Genomic DNA, 13,375 nt, shown 5'->3' on the forward strand with positions numbered 1-13,375 from the left:
TGTTCACAATTCAGCATATTGTATGAACAGAACCACACAGTCTTCTCATGCATGCATTTCTTTCTGTATATAATGCCAATTTCCCAATGTCTAGTTGAGCCACCACTCCTACTCTTCTAGGCCAGAACAGTTAATCTGCATAAAACTGGGGACAAAGGTAATTGTAATCTTATATATCGGCAGGGTGTCAGATTAAATTCTGCCGCACGATCCTTCCTTTGACAGCAGCGATGTGTGACGGAATTGTGAGGAGTGGCTTCTCTTAGCCTGGGTAAAACTCTCATTGAAAAGTACCAGGTCTTCACTTGTCTCCAAGGATAGCTACACAAGACACTTAACCCTTTAGAAGTTTTTGGAAAGAGTGCAGAGAAGAGCAAAAAAGATGATTAGGGGACTGGAGGCTAAAACATATGAAGAACGGCTGCAGGAATTGGGTATGTCTAGTCTAGTGAAGAGATGGACTGGGGCTGACATGATAGCAGTCTTCCAACATCTCAGGGGTTGCCACAAAGAAGAGGAGGTCACCCCATTCTCCAAAGCACCTGAAGGCGGGACAAGAAGCAAAAGATGAAAACTAATCAAGGAGAGAAGCAACCTAGAACTAAGGAGAAACTTCCTAATGGTGAGAACAATTAATCAGTGGCACAGTTTGCCTTCAGAAGTTGTGAGTGCTCTAACACTGGAGGTTTTTAAGAAGAACCATTGTTCTGGAGTGGTACAGGTAGGGTCTCCTGCTTGAGCAGGGGGTTGGGCTAGAAGACCTCCAAGGTCCCTTCCAACTCTTGTCATTCTGTTAACCCAGCTGGGGATTAAACCAAAATTAGCACCTTACTTGTGGATCTGGCCACATTCAATCCGTTTAACTAAAGGCCATCTTTTAGGAGAACATGATGTCCACCCCCCTTCTCTAGTTCTGATCGGTGTCCAGGCATGTGTCCTTGAGACAGGAGAGTATGGGGAGGGGGCTTGGGTGGGTTCATAGACCATACTCCAGAGATTGGTGAGGTGGGAGAGGCTTGATTATGTTGGGAGCTGAAAGCTGCAGCTCAGGGCAGGTTGAACCACCCCACTAAATTGGATGGAAATTATCCTTTCATGCACCCACTGGGGAGAGAAAGTTCTTTCTCTTTTCTGCCCTATCAAGCAGATCGCGTCCACGCACGGTGTGTGCTTCAGATCAGCGTTTCTCAATTTTGGCCACTTTAGGATGCATGGACCTCAACTCCCAGAATTCCCCAGGGTGAGAAATACTGCTTCAGATCTTTCCGACACAGCCTGGGGAACCTTCTCTTGCATTGCTCCAAGTTAAAAATTACACACTTCCAGGATTCCTGGAAGCGTGTACTTGCCTCCATTGTCTCCACCTCTAAAAACTCTGTAAAGCTCCCTTGTTCTCGTCAGTCCTTCATGGAGATTTAAGTTTAGCACTCAATTCTACATTCCCTTTAAAGGTTGAGCTTTTTCTACTCTGCTTTTCATTTTTTTGTTTGAAATGTTAACTGGACTGTGTGTTCAGGAGAGAAGTAAAACGGGCAATACCTCTTTTGATAAGTCAGGGCTAAACAAAATCTTCTTAGAACAGTGTTTCTCAACCTTGACCATTTTAAGGCATGTGGACTTCAACTCCCAGAATTCCACAGCCAGCATTGCTGGCTGTGGAATTCTGGGAGTTGAAGTCCACATGCCTTAAAATGGTCAAGGTTGAGAAACACTGTCTTAGAATGTGCAGAAATGGATAGATTTGACTTTAGAGATTAAAGAGGAAGAAGATTCAGTTTATTTTAGAACATGGGATAAGTTTTATCAATGGCTAGGAAAACAAACTAGTGAGAAATGAATGTGATATGTTATTTTGAATACATACCAGTAAGAAGAATGTTATGTATTGATTAATTAATACTGTTTATGATTACTGTTTATTATAATTACTATATTAACTATTGTTAGCCAAACATATGTACCCAGACAATAGTCTGCTTGCTATTCTATCCGACCCTATTTTATCCCTAGCCCTATAAAACTCAAAAACATCTTTAAAAAAAAAGTGAGCTTTTTCTACTCTGCTTTTCATTTTTTTGTTTGAAATGTTAACTGGACAGTGTGTTCAGGAGAGAAGTAAAATGGAAATTTGTTTGGAAAAAAGAACCTTGGCTTTATGGCTGATAAAGTATGATAATTAATTGAATGGAATTTGAAATTTGTGTAATGAATTGAAAGGAATTAAGATTTAACATTGTTTTTTTTTTAAATTAAGTTAGTTATCATTGGAAGAAGAAATGAATGAGATTGATGATAAAAAGAAGGCTGAGAGAGATTAAGAACTTTAATATACTTGGTAAAGATATCTGAACTGATAATTTGTTGATGTAAAACAATATTTGATTATGGTAATTCTAAATTGATAAAGCTTTAAAACAGGTTGAGTAGTAATAGAAACTTAAGCTAGAAACGGAATATATTAAATCTATTATGTTATCTGTGAGAAATAGAGAGATGATAGTGAATGTATTAAGTTGAGCTGTTTTTGTATGTTTTTTTTTCCCTTGGAATGTTTGTTTACCCAAACACCACGGTGTGTCTTAAATACTTTTTGTTAAAATTAAAAAACCAATAAAAAAACCAAAACCAACAAAGATGATTAGGGGACTGGAGGCTAAAACATATAAGGAACGGTTGCGAGAATTGGGTATGTCTAGTTTAACGAAGAGAAGGACAAGGGGGGACATGATAGCAGTATTCCAATATCTCAGGGGCTGCCATAAAGAAGAGGGAATCAAGCTATTTTCCAAAGCGCCTGAAGGCAGGACAAGAAGCAACAGATGGAAACTAATCAAGGAGGGAAGCAACCTAGAACTAAGGAGAAACTTCCTGACAGTGAGAACAATTAATCAGTGAAACAGCTTGCCTCCAGAAGCAGTAAATGCTCCAACACTGGAAGTTTTTAAGAAGAGACTGGACAGCCATTTGTCCGAAATGGTGTAGGGTTTCCTGCCCGAGCAGGGGGTTGGACTAGATGACCTCCAAGGTCCCTTCCAACTTTACTATTATTATTATTATTATATATCAAAAAAAAAAGGAGAGAAGTAAAACGGGCAATAAAGGAAATACCTCGTTTGATAAGTCGGGACCAAATAAAATCTTCCCCACAACGAGGTCAGAAAGAACCAAAGAGAAAGACAAGAGCTGTCTTGTTAATGTCAGACAAAGCCAAACGCATCAGCTCCGTGGTAGTTTTGAAGAGCACCTTCCAGCTCGGGAGATATTTGTGGCAAGGTCTCTCATGCTGTTCTCCCATGAGACTGGAAAGATCAACAGGAAATTACATCTCTGACTGAGCTATAGAATATGCATGCCTTCTTTCTGCCAAGGATTCAGCCTGGAGCCCGAGGCAGGCAGATCAGAAAGGGACTGTGAATAGTTTGTGTATTATTCTTTACAAAGAGACAAAGGGAGAGAGGATAGGAGAAAGAACTGAGAGAAGAGAACAGAAAGAACTGGTCAAAGGAGGAGCCTGGACCACCTGCACAATTGTCTATATGAGGGGTCTCCAAATTAGGCAACTTTAAAATTTGTGGACTTCAACTCCCAAAATTCCTTAGTCAGCCATGTTTTTATCCAGGTTATTATCTTAAACTGGCCCAAGTCATTATCTTAAACCAGGTGTCTTCAAATTTGGCCCTTTTATGACTTGTGGACTTCAACTCCCAGAATTCCTGAGGCAGCCATGCTGAGGGGAAAGGCAGAGGTTTCCAAGCTGAGCCATGCTGGCTCAGGAATTCTGGGAGTTGAAGTCCACGAGTCATAAAAGAGCCAAGGTTGCCTACCTCTGGCCTAGGCCTAGGCTGCTTCATGACTCGTGGACTTCAACTCCCAGAATTCCTGAGCCAGCATGGCTCAGTTTGGAAACGTCTCCCTTTCTGCTCAGCATGGCTGCCTCAGGAATTCTGGGAGTTGAAGTCCACAAGTCATAAAAGAGCCAAGGTTCCCCACCCCTGACCTAGAGTGTAACTGAGCATTGCTCAAGACTTTCTTTCCTGCAGGTCTAAGAAAACATAAGCGCAGGTAGTCCTTGACTTACAACCCTTCGTTTAGTGACCATTTGAAATTACAATGGCACTGAGAAAAGCAACTTGCGACCATTTTTCACATTTACGGCCGTTGCAGCATCCCCGTGGTCACGTAATCAAAATTTGGCTGCTTGGCTCATATTTAGGACATTTGCAGTGTCCTGGGGTCATGTGATCCCCTTTTGCGACCTTTTGACAAACAAAGTCAATGGGGAAGCCAGATCATGTCACTAATGCAGTGGTTCTCAACCTGTGGGTCGGGACCCCATTTGGGGTCGAACGACCATTTCACAGGGGTCGCCAAACAACGCAGTCCACCATTTTTTTCCCCTTTTCCTTAGCTGTGCTACTCCCTTTTATTCTATTGGCTTTTGAAAGCCGATAGAATAGACTCTCTTGAATAGAGTCTAATTCTATTGGCTTTCAAAAGCCAATAGGAATTGTCCAGGCTGTCTCTGCCCTGCTGAGCCCGCCAAAAGTCCCATTCTGCAAACGGTGCTGCACCAGTTGAGTAGTCCTCGACTTACGACCGGTTGAGTAGTCCTTGACTTATGACCGGTTGGGGGTCGCGACATTAAAAAGGTTGAGAACCACTGCACTAATGTAACAATTGCAGTGATTCACTTAACCATTACAGCAAGAAAGGTCATAAAATGGGGGCAAAACTCACTTAATAAATGTCTCAGGTTAGCAACATATATTTTGGGCTCGATTGTGGTTGTAAGTCGAGGACTCTCTGTATACATAGACTGGATCCTTTCTCCTCCTCTCCTCCCCCAGTTGCTCCCATTCGGACAGGTTGCTAGAAAGTACAAGTGCACAGGATTTACGCCGGGCCTACTTACTACGGCAACAAGCACAGCGACCGTGGTCGTACTCCAGAAACTCGGAGGAGCGCAGCCGCTCCTTCGGGGAAAATTTCCAGTGCTCCTGCTGCAGCCGGACGCGAGCTGCTTCGTCCTTGGCAAACGCTCCCAGGTCTTGGGTGTAGCGCCCATACATCTGGGGAGAAAAGAGAAAACAATGGGTGACCGGCGCTGTCATGGAGCTCAGGAGAAGACGGCTGGGTCCACCTTCGTGCAGAGATCAAGAGGGAGGGTGAACCTGGCATCAGGATACTACAGAGAGATGCAAGACAAGGCCTGTCTCTTCCCCACCCCTGAAAATCAAAACGACGTGGGCTACAATCCCACAATGCACACAACCTGATTTCTGAATCCGTGTTCAGTGGATCACGCGCACCCAGCCTGTTTAATTAGCTCACATTTGTAAGGTGACCAACCGTCATTCTTTAGGGAGGACAGTCCTCCTTTTGTAAGTTCTGTCCTCCCTCGAAAAGTGTCCTCCTTCATGTCCTCCTTTTTGATATTTGAAGACTAATCTGCAGGGCTTTTTTTTCCCTCATAGAACGCTCAGAACGGCGTTCCAGCACCTTTTTTTGATGGTTTTTTTTTCAACTTTTGCATGAGCTGTGCTATTCCCCCTGTTGGCTTTCAAAAGCCAATAGGAATTGCTGCTGAGCGCGCCAAAACACCCGGCCGGCAAACTTTGCACATGCAAGTTGTTTGCAGCAAAGGCGAATTGGCAGGAACTTTGCATCCCTCCCTGCTACCCAACTACACCATCTCCTAGTTAGTCCCGAAGATACCTGGAGGAGACTGGAGCAGTGATGCCATGGTAAGTTTCTCTTGATCTTCAGTCCTGCTAGGGCAATAATGGCTGTGGGCGCAAGAGGCAGGGGTGGCGGGGCTACTGTGGGCAGGGGTGTGATGGACGGCAACGGCCAGCTGCCCCCATGCTGTGGGAGACGCGGGGCCTGCTCTACACCGGGCTGTGCAGGGTGGGCGGTGGTGCTGGTGGGGCGGCTGCAGGCGGGGTGTGTCGATGGCAGGCTGCCCCCCAGGGCCAGAGTCAGCGCAGCTGGTGCTTTGGGAGCCGTGGGGCCTGCTCTACACGGTGGGGCACCAGTGCTAGCAGGATGGCTGCGGGCGGGGGCGTGGCATGTAAGCATAATAATATAAAATGTTATTGTTACAAATGTTTTTTATTATGCATTTATCATATTATAGTGTATTTTGTATTATTGTTGCAATGAATAAAATGTTTTTTTATTTACAATATTTTTTTCTTCAATTTATTTGTGTCCTCCTTTTCATTGTAAAAAAGTTGGTCACCTTAACATTTGGATTGTTGTTGTTCATTGTGAAGTTGTGTCCGACCCATCATGACCCCATGGACAACATTTCTCCAGGCCTCCCTGTCCTCTACCATCTTTTGGAGTCCATTTAAGCTCAAGCCTACTGCTTCAGTGACTCCATCCAGCCACCTTATTCTCTGTCGTCCCCTTCTTCTCTTGCCCTCCATCTTTCCCAGCATTAGGCCCTTCTCCAGTGAGTCCTTCCTTCTAATTAGTGGCCAAAGTACTTGAGTTTCAATTTCAGGATCTGGCCTTCTAAAGAGCAGTTGGGGTTGATCTCCTCTAGGACTGACCGGTTTGATCGCCTTGCAGTCCAGGGGGCTCGCAGGAGTCTTCTCCAGCACCTCAAGGCCTCAATTCTTTGGCGCTCAGCCATACATTGCAACTGGGAAAACCATGGCCTTGACTATACATACTTTTGTTGGCAGGATGATGTCTCTGCTTTTTAGTATGCTGTCTAGATTTGGATACACAGCGCAAATCTAAAAGAGGGTTAATTCTGTAAGCAGGTTAAATGCACTGAGTGAACACCAGAGTAGCATTTCTACGATGCCTTCCCAGCCATAGGCTGCGATACAAATGGAGGGGTCCTTGGTGCTCTCTGAGCTAGCTTGTTTTCTTGCAGATGTTTCATTACCCAACTAGGGAACACCATCAGGGCTACTAAGGAGTGGCGTTTGCTCTCTCTTTATATATAGAATATAAACGGAGAGTAAACCCCACTCCTTACTAGTGCTGATGATGTTACCTAATATGGGTAACGAAACATCTGCAAGAAAACAAGCAAGCTCAGAGAGCACCAAGGACGCCTCATATTTCAACCCTGGACTTACAAATATTCTCCTTTATTGGTACCAATATGAATTGGATGGATAACTTTTCGTAGCCCAGAATCACATCTTGCTTTCTTGAAAAAGCCTGAGTAGATGGGGGCAACAAAGGGGGGGGGAGAGCTGCATCCTACATACAGTTAGTCCTCAATTTAAACAGTCCATTTAGTGACCGTTCAAAGTTACAATGGCACTGAAAAAAATGACTTATGACGGTTTTTCATGCGACCATTGCGGCATTTCCCCATGGTCACATGATCAAAATTTGGGCCCTTGGCAACTAACTCATACTTAGGAGAGTTGCAATGTTCCGGGGTCACATGATCCCTTTTCGCGGCCTTTTGACAAGCACAGTCAAAGCCAGGTTTCCTGTTCCTCCTTTCTCCTGAGGTCCTGTCATGGTATCTGGGAAAGACCTTGGGCAGCGGTAGGCCATCTTGGCTCTTTTATGACTCGTAGACTTCAACTCCCAGAATTCCTGAGCCAGCATGGTTCAGCTTGGAAACCTCTCCCTTTCCCCTCAGCATGGCTGGCTCAGGAATTCTGGGAGTTGAAGTCCATGAGTCATAAAAGAGCCAAGATGGCCTACCGCTGCCCAAGGTCTTTCCCAGATACCATGACAGGACCTCAGGAGAAGGGGTGGGCAACTACAGTCCTGTGGACTTCAACTCCCAGAATTCCTGAGCCAGCCATGCTGAGGGGAAAGGGAGAGGTTTCCAAGCTGAGCCATGCTGGCTCAGGAATTCTGGGAGTTGGAGTCCACAAGTCAGAAAAGAGCCAAGGTTGCCTACCCCTGGACCTTGGGATTCAGAGCAAGGAAACCCTAGGAAGGGATTGGCCAGATAAGTGACTACCTAGCTGGAAAGCGAGCAGGGCAAAGGGCTCCGAAGCGATCCTCCCTAGTTTCTCAGACTGTAAAGGAGATCAGACCTGCAAGATTCTGTTCATGTGGCTTCAAAATAAAGATCAATCAATAAAAGAATGAGCTTATCTGGTCCGGTTTCCTGTCGAATCGACCAGGAAATGCTGGCAGATCCTTAACTATCATTTATCTTAAAAACCAAGAGAGGAAACAAAGGTTTATGTGGAAGGCCAAAGTCTTGGGCTATCGGTGCCAGGGACCAGCTTCTTATCCGCTCCTTGGGTGCCGAAATAACATCAGACACAAATTCTTCTTTATCGATTGACCGGCATTCAGGCATTTGCCAGCCACGTAAGCAACAGTGGGGAGAAAGCTGTTGGGGGGGTAGGTGAATTCAGAGAGAGGGGAACCATTTAGGGTCAGCCCCCCCCCCCCCCTTCCACCAAGAGCCTGGAATTTATGAAGAATGTTATTTATTTACTTATTTATTTATTGATGTTTACGCTGAAAGTCTACGATGCCACTGAGATGAATAGAGCTTTCAAAAAGATGACAAAGATATCATTTTGGTTGTATTTGCTGTATACAGCACCGATAGTCCTCCATTTACAAGCATTCGTTTAGGGACTGTTGGAAGTTACAACAGCGCTGAAAAAAGGGACTTGTGATCGATTTTCACACACACAACCATTGCGGCCTCCCTACAGTCTCGGGATCAAAATTCAGACGCTTGGCAACCGACTCATATTTGTGACATTTGCAGTGTCACGTGACCCCCCTTTTGCGACCTCCTGGCAAGCCAAGTCAACAGGGAAGCCCGATTCACTTAACAACCGTGTGACTAACTTAACAACTGCAGCAATTCACTTAACGACTGCAGCAAGGAAGGTGGTAAAATGGAACAAAACTCGCTTAGCAACTGTCTCCCTTAGCAACGGAAGTTTGGGGCCCAATTGTGGTCTTAAGTCAAGGACCATCTGTCCCGTTCTGGCTGCAGTCATCCTCTACAGTAACCGAGTTACTGAATTCGGTCCATTTTGGTATTTGCATAAAAACTCTGAAGCCCTAAGCTCAACAGGCTGGCTTGTGTTGTGCAGGCAGACATAAAAAAAAAAAGCTAAACAAAACCTAGTTGATGGGAGGGGGGGAAGAGAGTCACCCAACCTGGGAACTCTAAGCCCAAGTTAATAAAGTGAAATTTTGCCTAACATGCTAAGAGGGTTACCCCCACTTGCTATGATTCTATTCTCCAAAGCACCTGAAGGCAGGACAAGAAGCAACGGATGGAAACTAATCACGGAGAGAAGCAACCTAGAACTAAGGAGAAACTTCCTGACAGTTAGAACCAGTGGAACAACCTGCCTCCAGAAGCAGTGAATACTCCAACACTGGAAGCTTTTAAGAAGACACTGGATAGCCATTTGTCTGAAATGGTATAGGGCACTGATGGTGAGCCTTTTAGAGATCGAGTTCCCAAACTGCAACCCAAAACCCACTTATGTATCATCGGGTGCCAGGTGGGCGTGGCCCATTGGGTGGGCATGGCTGCGGCGGTAATGGCAGACTGGGTGGGACTAAAAAGTTCAATCCATCAATTCCAACTTTGCGAGATCTTTTTCTTCCCGCGAGATGTTGAAATTGATTGATTGAACTTTTTTTTTTGCACACGAGAGCTGAGGACTAAAGCGAAAAGATTTTATAAAACCCAGCTGAAGGCCTAGGACTGGGGTGACAGCGTGCGTGCCCACAGAGAGGGCTCTGTGTGCCACCTGTGACACGCATGCCATAGGTTCGCCACCACGAGCATAGGGTTTTCCTGCCTGAACAGGGGGTTGGACTAGATGAGCTCCAAGGTCCCTTACAACTGTATTATTGTTATTGATCAGAATCTCTTCCACCTCCATTATTCTGTAAATAATGTGGTGGACTGAACATGCCAAATCACAAACTGCCCACCCTCCTTTTAGGTTAGCTAAATTTGCGGGCGAACCCAGTGTGCACGTTTCTGTGTGTTTTCTTGTGTGGGGCATGATTGCATTTGTGCTTTCATCATTTGAGTAAACATCCATAGAGGTACAAACAAGCTCCTTCAAAGCAGCAGTGTAGAAACTGCAAAGCGATCCAGCTGTAATAAAACCAAGACCCAAAACTGTTTAACATCGTGCCCAGACAAAATAATAAAATATAGGTTCCCCTGCTTGAGCAGGGGGCTGGACTAGAAGACCTCCAAGGTCCCTTCCAGCTCTATTCTATTCTCCCCCCTCCCCGCCCCTCCGCCCCGTGATTTTCTGCTTCTCTTTTAAAAAGAAGGAAGACCATCTTCTTCACTGCTGGCATATTCTTCGTGAAGGCAAAAAGACTGGAAACTTAATTAAGGCAGATGGCAATAAAATGCACTTTGGGGAAAGGGGAAATTTATTTTTGCTCTACCCATGAAAGCCGATCGCTGGAGCACAGGGCTTGTCAAGGCTAAGCAAACCCTTTTTTTCCCAGTGATGTAGAAGCCCAACAATATAAGACAGATTAAGTGGTTATTGGGCTGATCTGTAGCCATTGTTCTCTGATACAATGCTTCTCTCAGGCAGAAACGGGCAAAGGCACCAGCAAACAGCTGGGTCAGATCAGGCCAGCCTGAGCACCCACACAGCATCACAAAGAGGTTAGTCTGGACAAGGGTGCCAAAACTGCCTCTTGTATCATGGCCCCAGCCCTAGCAGGGGGCTAGACTGGATGTCCTCCAGGATTCCTTCTCACCCACTTATCCTTTGCAATACTAGGGTATGTCACAGCAAGCATCAAAATAGCCCAATACAGGGACCCCTCAAGGACCACAACTGAGTCCAAAATTTATCTTGATAAGGGGAGACATCTCTTAAGTGAATGTTGCCCAATTTTATGACCTCTCTTGCCACAGCAGTTAACTCAGGCCCTTTTATGACTGGTGGACTTCAACTCCCAGAATTCCTCAGCCAGGCACCCATGGGTGCACATAGCCCGTTTGCTCATGCGCACACATGCTAGCACCACCGTTGTTTCCCTGCTGCTCCCTTTCCTTCCAGGCTGCCAAGCTGGAAAGTTTGGGGAACTCTACTATTGATAAGAGGTCCCCAACCCCCGGTGTGTGGATCAGTACCGGGCTGCGGCATGCCAGTAACCGGTTCCCACAAACAAGCCAAGCCCCATCCACGAGATGCAGGCAGCACACAAAACCACGCACTCTCCAGTCCATGGAAAAACCTCTCTCCACAGAACCGGTCCCTGGTGCCCAAAAGGTTGGGGACCTTTGCTCTAGCACAGCGGTTCTCAACCTGTGGGTCGGGACCCCATTTGGGGTCGAACGACCATTTCATGGGGATCGCCAAACAACACAGTCCGCCACTTTTTTCCCCCTTTTCCTTAGCTGTGCTACTCCCTTTTATTCTATTGGCTTTTGAAAGCCAATAGAATAGACTCTCTTGAAGAGAGTCTAATTCTATTGGCTTTCAAAAGCCAATAGGAATTGTCCAGGCTGTCTCTGCCCTGCTGAGCCTGCCAAAAGTCCCATTCTGCAAATGGTGCTGCAAGTTGTCTGCAGCAAAGGCGAGCTGTCTGGAAGTTTCCACCCCTCCCTGCTGAGCAACTACTAAAAATGTAAGTAAAAGAGGGCCAGGGGTGGGAGGTGGGAGGCCAGCAGGCGCTGGGAGGGTTGCTGGCACGCATGGGGCCCGGCGGGTGCCTTACGTCCCTTGGGCTGGGCCAGCTGGTGGCCCAGCCAGTGGTTGGCCTGCGCCATCTCTGCCACTTGTCAGCTACGCCTCGGCCGGCACAGAGGGCGGCACAATGCATGTGCGGCGCTCCCGGGCAGGGAAAGTCCTCGACTTACAACCTGTTGGGTAGTCCTCGACTTACGACCGGTTTGGTCGTCCTCGACGTACGACCGGTTGGTGGTCGCGGCATTAAAAAGGTTGAGAACCACTGCTCTAGGGTTTTGTTTATATTTTGACTTTCTTAGTGACAGTTGTTAAATCTGGGATGTTATAGGGCAGGGGTCCTCAAACTTGGCCACTTTTAAAACTTGTGGACTTCAACTCCCAGAATTCCCCAGCCAGCATGGGAATTGAAGTCCACAAGTCTTAAAGTGGCCAGGTTTGCGGGCCCGTTATAGGGCAAGCGCCTGTCTGTTTGAATTCTGAAGTCCCAGATCACTTTTCTATTACTTCGCCTTCCCGCCGTTATTATTACAGGGAGTCCTCGACTTACAGCAGTTAGTTTAGGGACTATTCAAAGTTACAACGGCACTGGAAAAAAAAAGTGATTTATGATCCATTTTTACCCAACCTTTGCAGCATCCCCACGGTCACGTGGTCAAAATTTGGACGCCTGGCAATCGGTTTGTGACGGTGGCAGCATCACGGGGTCAGGCGATCCTCTTTTGCGGCCTACCAACCAACCAAGTCAATGGGGAAGCCAGATTCACTTAAGAACTGGGATACTAACTTATCAACGGTGCCGAGAAAGGTCGTAAGATGGAGCAAAAACCATGAACAAAGGTCTCACTTAACAACAGAAAGTATTAACCGCCCACCTCCAATGGACCGCCTATTAAGAAGTGGTTCCCCGGGGGGGGGGGGGCTTCAACATTTGAGACAAGAGCTAGGATCGACATCCGGCTTTCTACAGCAGTGTTTCCCAAACTTGACAATTTTAAGGCATGTGGACTTCAACTCCCAGAATTCCACAGCCAGCGTTGCTGGCTGTGGAATTCTGGGAGTTGAAGTCCTCATGCCTTAAAATTGTCAAGTTTGGGAAACACTGTTCTACAGGCCAGTAATTCGCTTCCAATGAGGAATCTGCCAGTCCCTGCCTTTTGAGCTAGGACAGTGGTGGCGAACCTATGGCACAGGTGCCAAAGGCAGCACTCAGAGTCCTCTCTATGGGCACGTGCGCCGTCGCCCCAGTCCTAGGCCTTCAGCTGGGTTTTATAAAACCTTTTCGCTTTAGGCCTCCGCCGCCATGTGCAAAAAAAAAGGTTCAATCAGTCAATTTCAACTTCTCGCGGGAAAAAAAAATCTTGCAAAGATGGAATTGATTGAACTTTTTAGTCCCATCCAGTCTGACGTTACCACCGCGGCCACGGCCACCCAGTGGACACGGCCACCCACTGGGCCACACCCAGCCAATGGGCCACACCCACCCGGCACCCAACGATGCATAAGTGGTTTTGGGTTGCAGTTTGGGCACTCGGTCTCTAAAAGGTTCGCCATCCCTGAGCTAGGAGATGTCCTTGCAGCAAAAACTTTCATTGTGCGGTCCCTGTTTTAGATAATTCAATGCCTTTGGCCAATGTCCTCGCAAGCCCTGTCTCCCCCCACACACACACCCCCGCCCCAACTTTTGTCACAAAGCCATGTCCTCACCCAGCCACTTTTATCCTACGCAC

At 46.5% G+C, this 13,375-nt stretch overlaps 1 protein-coding gene across 2 annotated transcripts in view; it reads right to left on the reverse strand.

Annotated features, from left to right (window-relative positions):
* The window catches only part of CLCN2 (chloride voltage-gated channel 2), a 115,248-nt gene that overhangs the window by 75,039 nt on the left and 26,834 nt on the right, over positions 1 to 13,375 (reverse strand). For both annotated transcript variants that reach the window (XM_039356510.1, XM_039356509.1), the window contains exon 2: positions 4,913 to 5,069. In XM_039356510.1, coding sequence (XP_039212444.1) covers positions 4,913 to 5,069 — 157 coding nt within the window. The remainder of the gene's footprint in view (positions 1 to 4,912; positions 5,070 to 13,375) is intronic.

The sequence above is a fragment of the Crotalus tigris genome, unplaced genomic scaffold, assembly GCF_016545835.1.
Source record: "Crotalus tigris isolate CLP2741 ecotype Arizona unplaced genomic scaffold, ASM1654583v1 scf7180000018825.4774228, whole genome shotgun sequence".
In the NCBI taxonomy this organism is placed as follows: domain Eukaryota; kingdom Metazoa; phylum Chordata; class Lepidosauria; order Squamata; family Viperidae; genus Crotalus; species Crotalus tigris.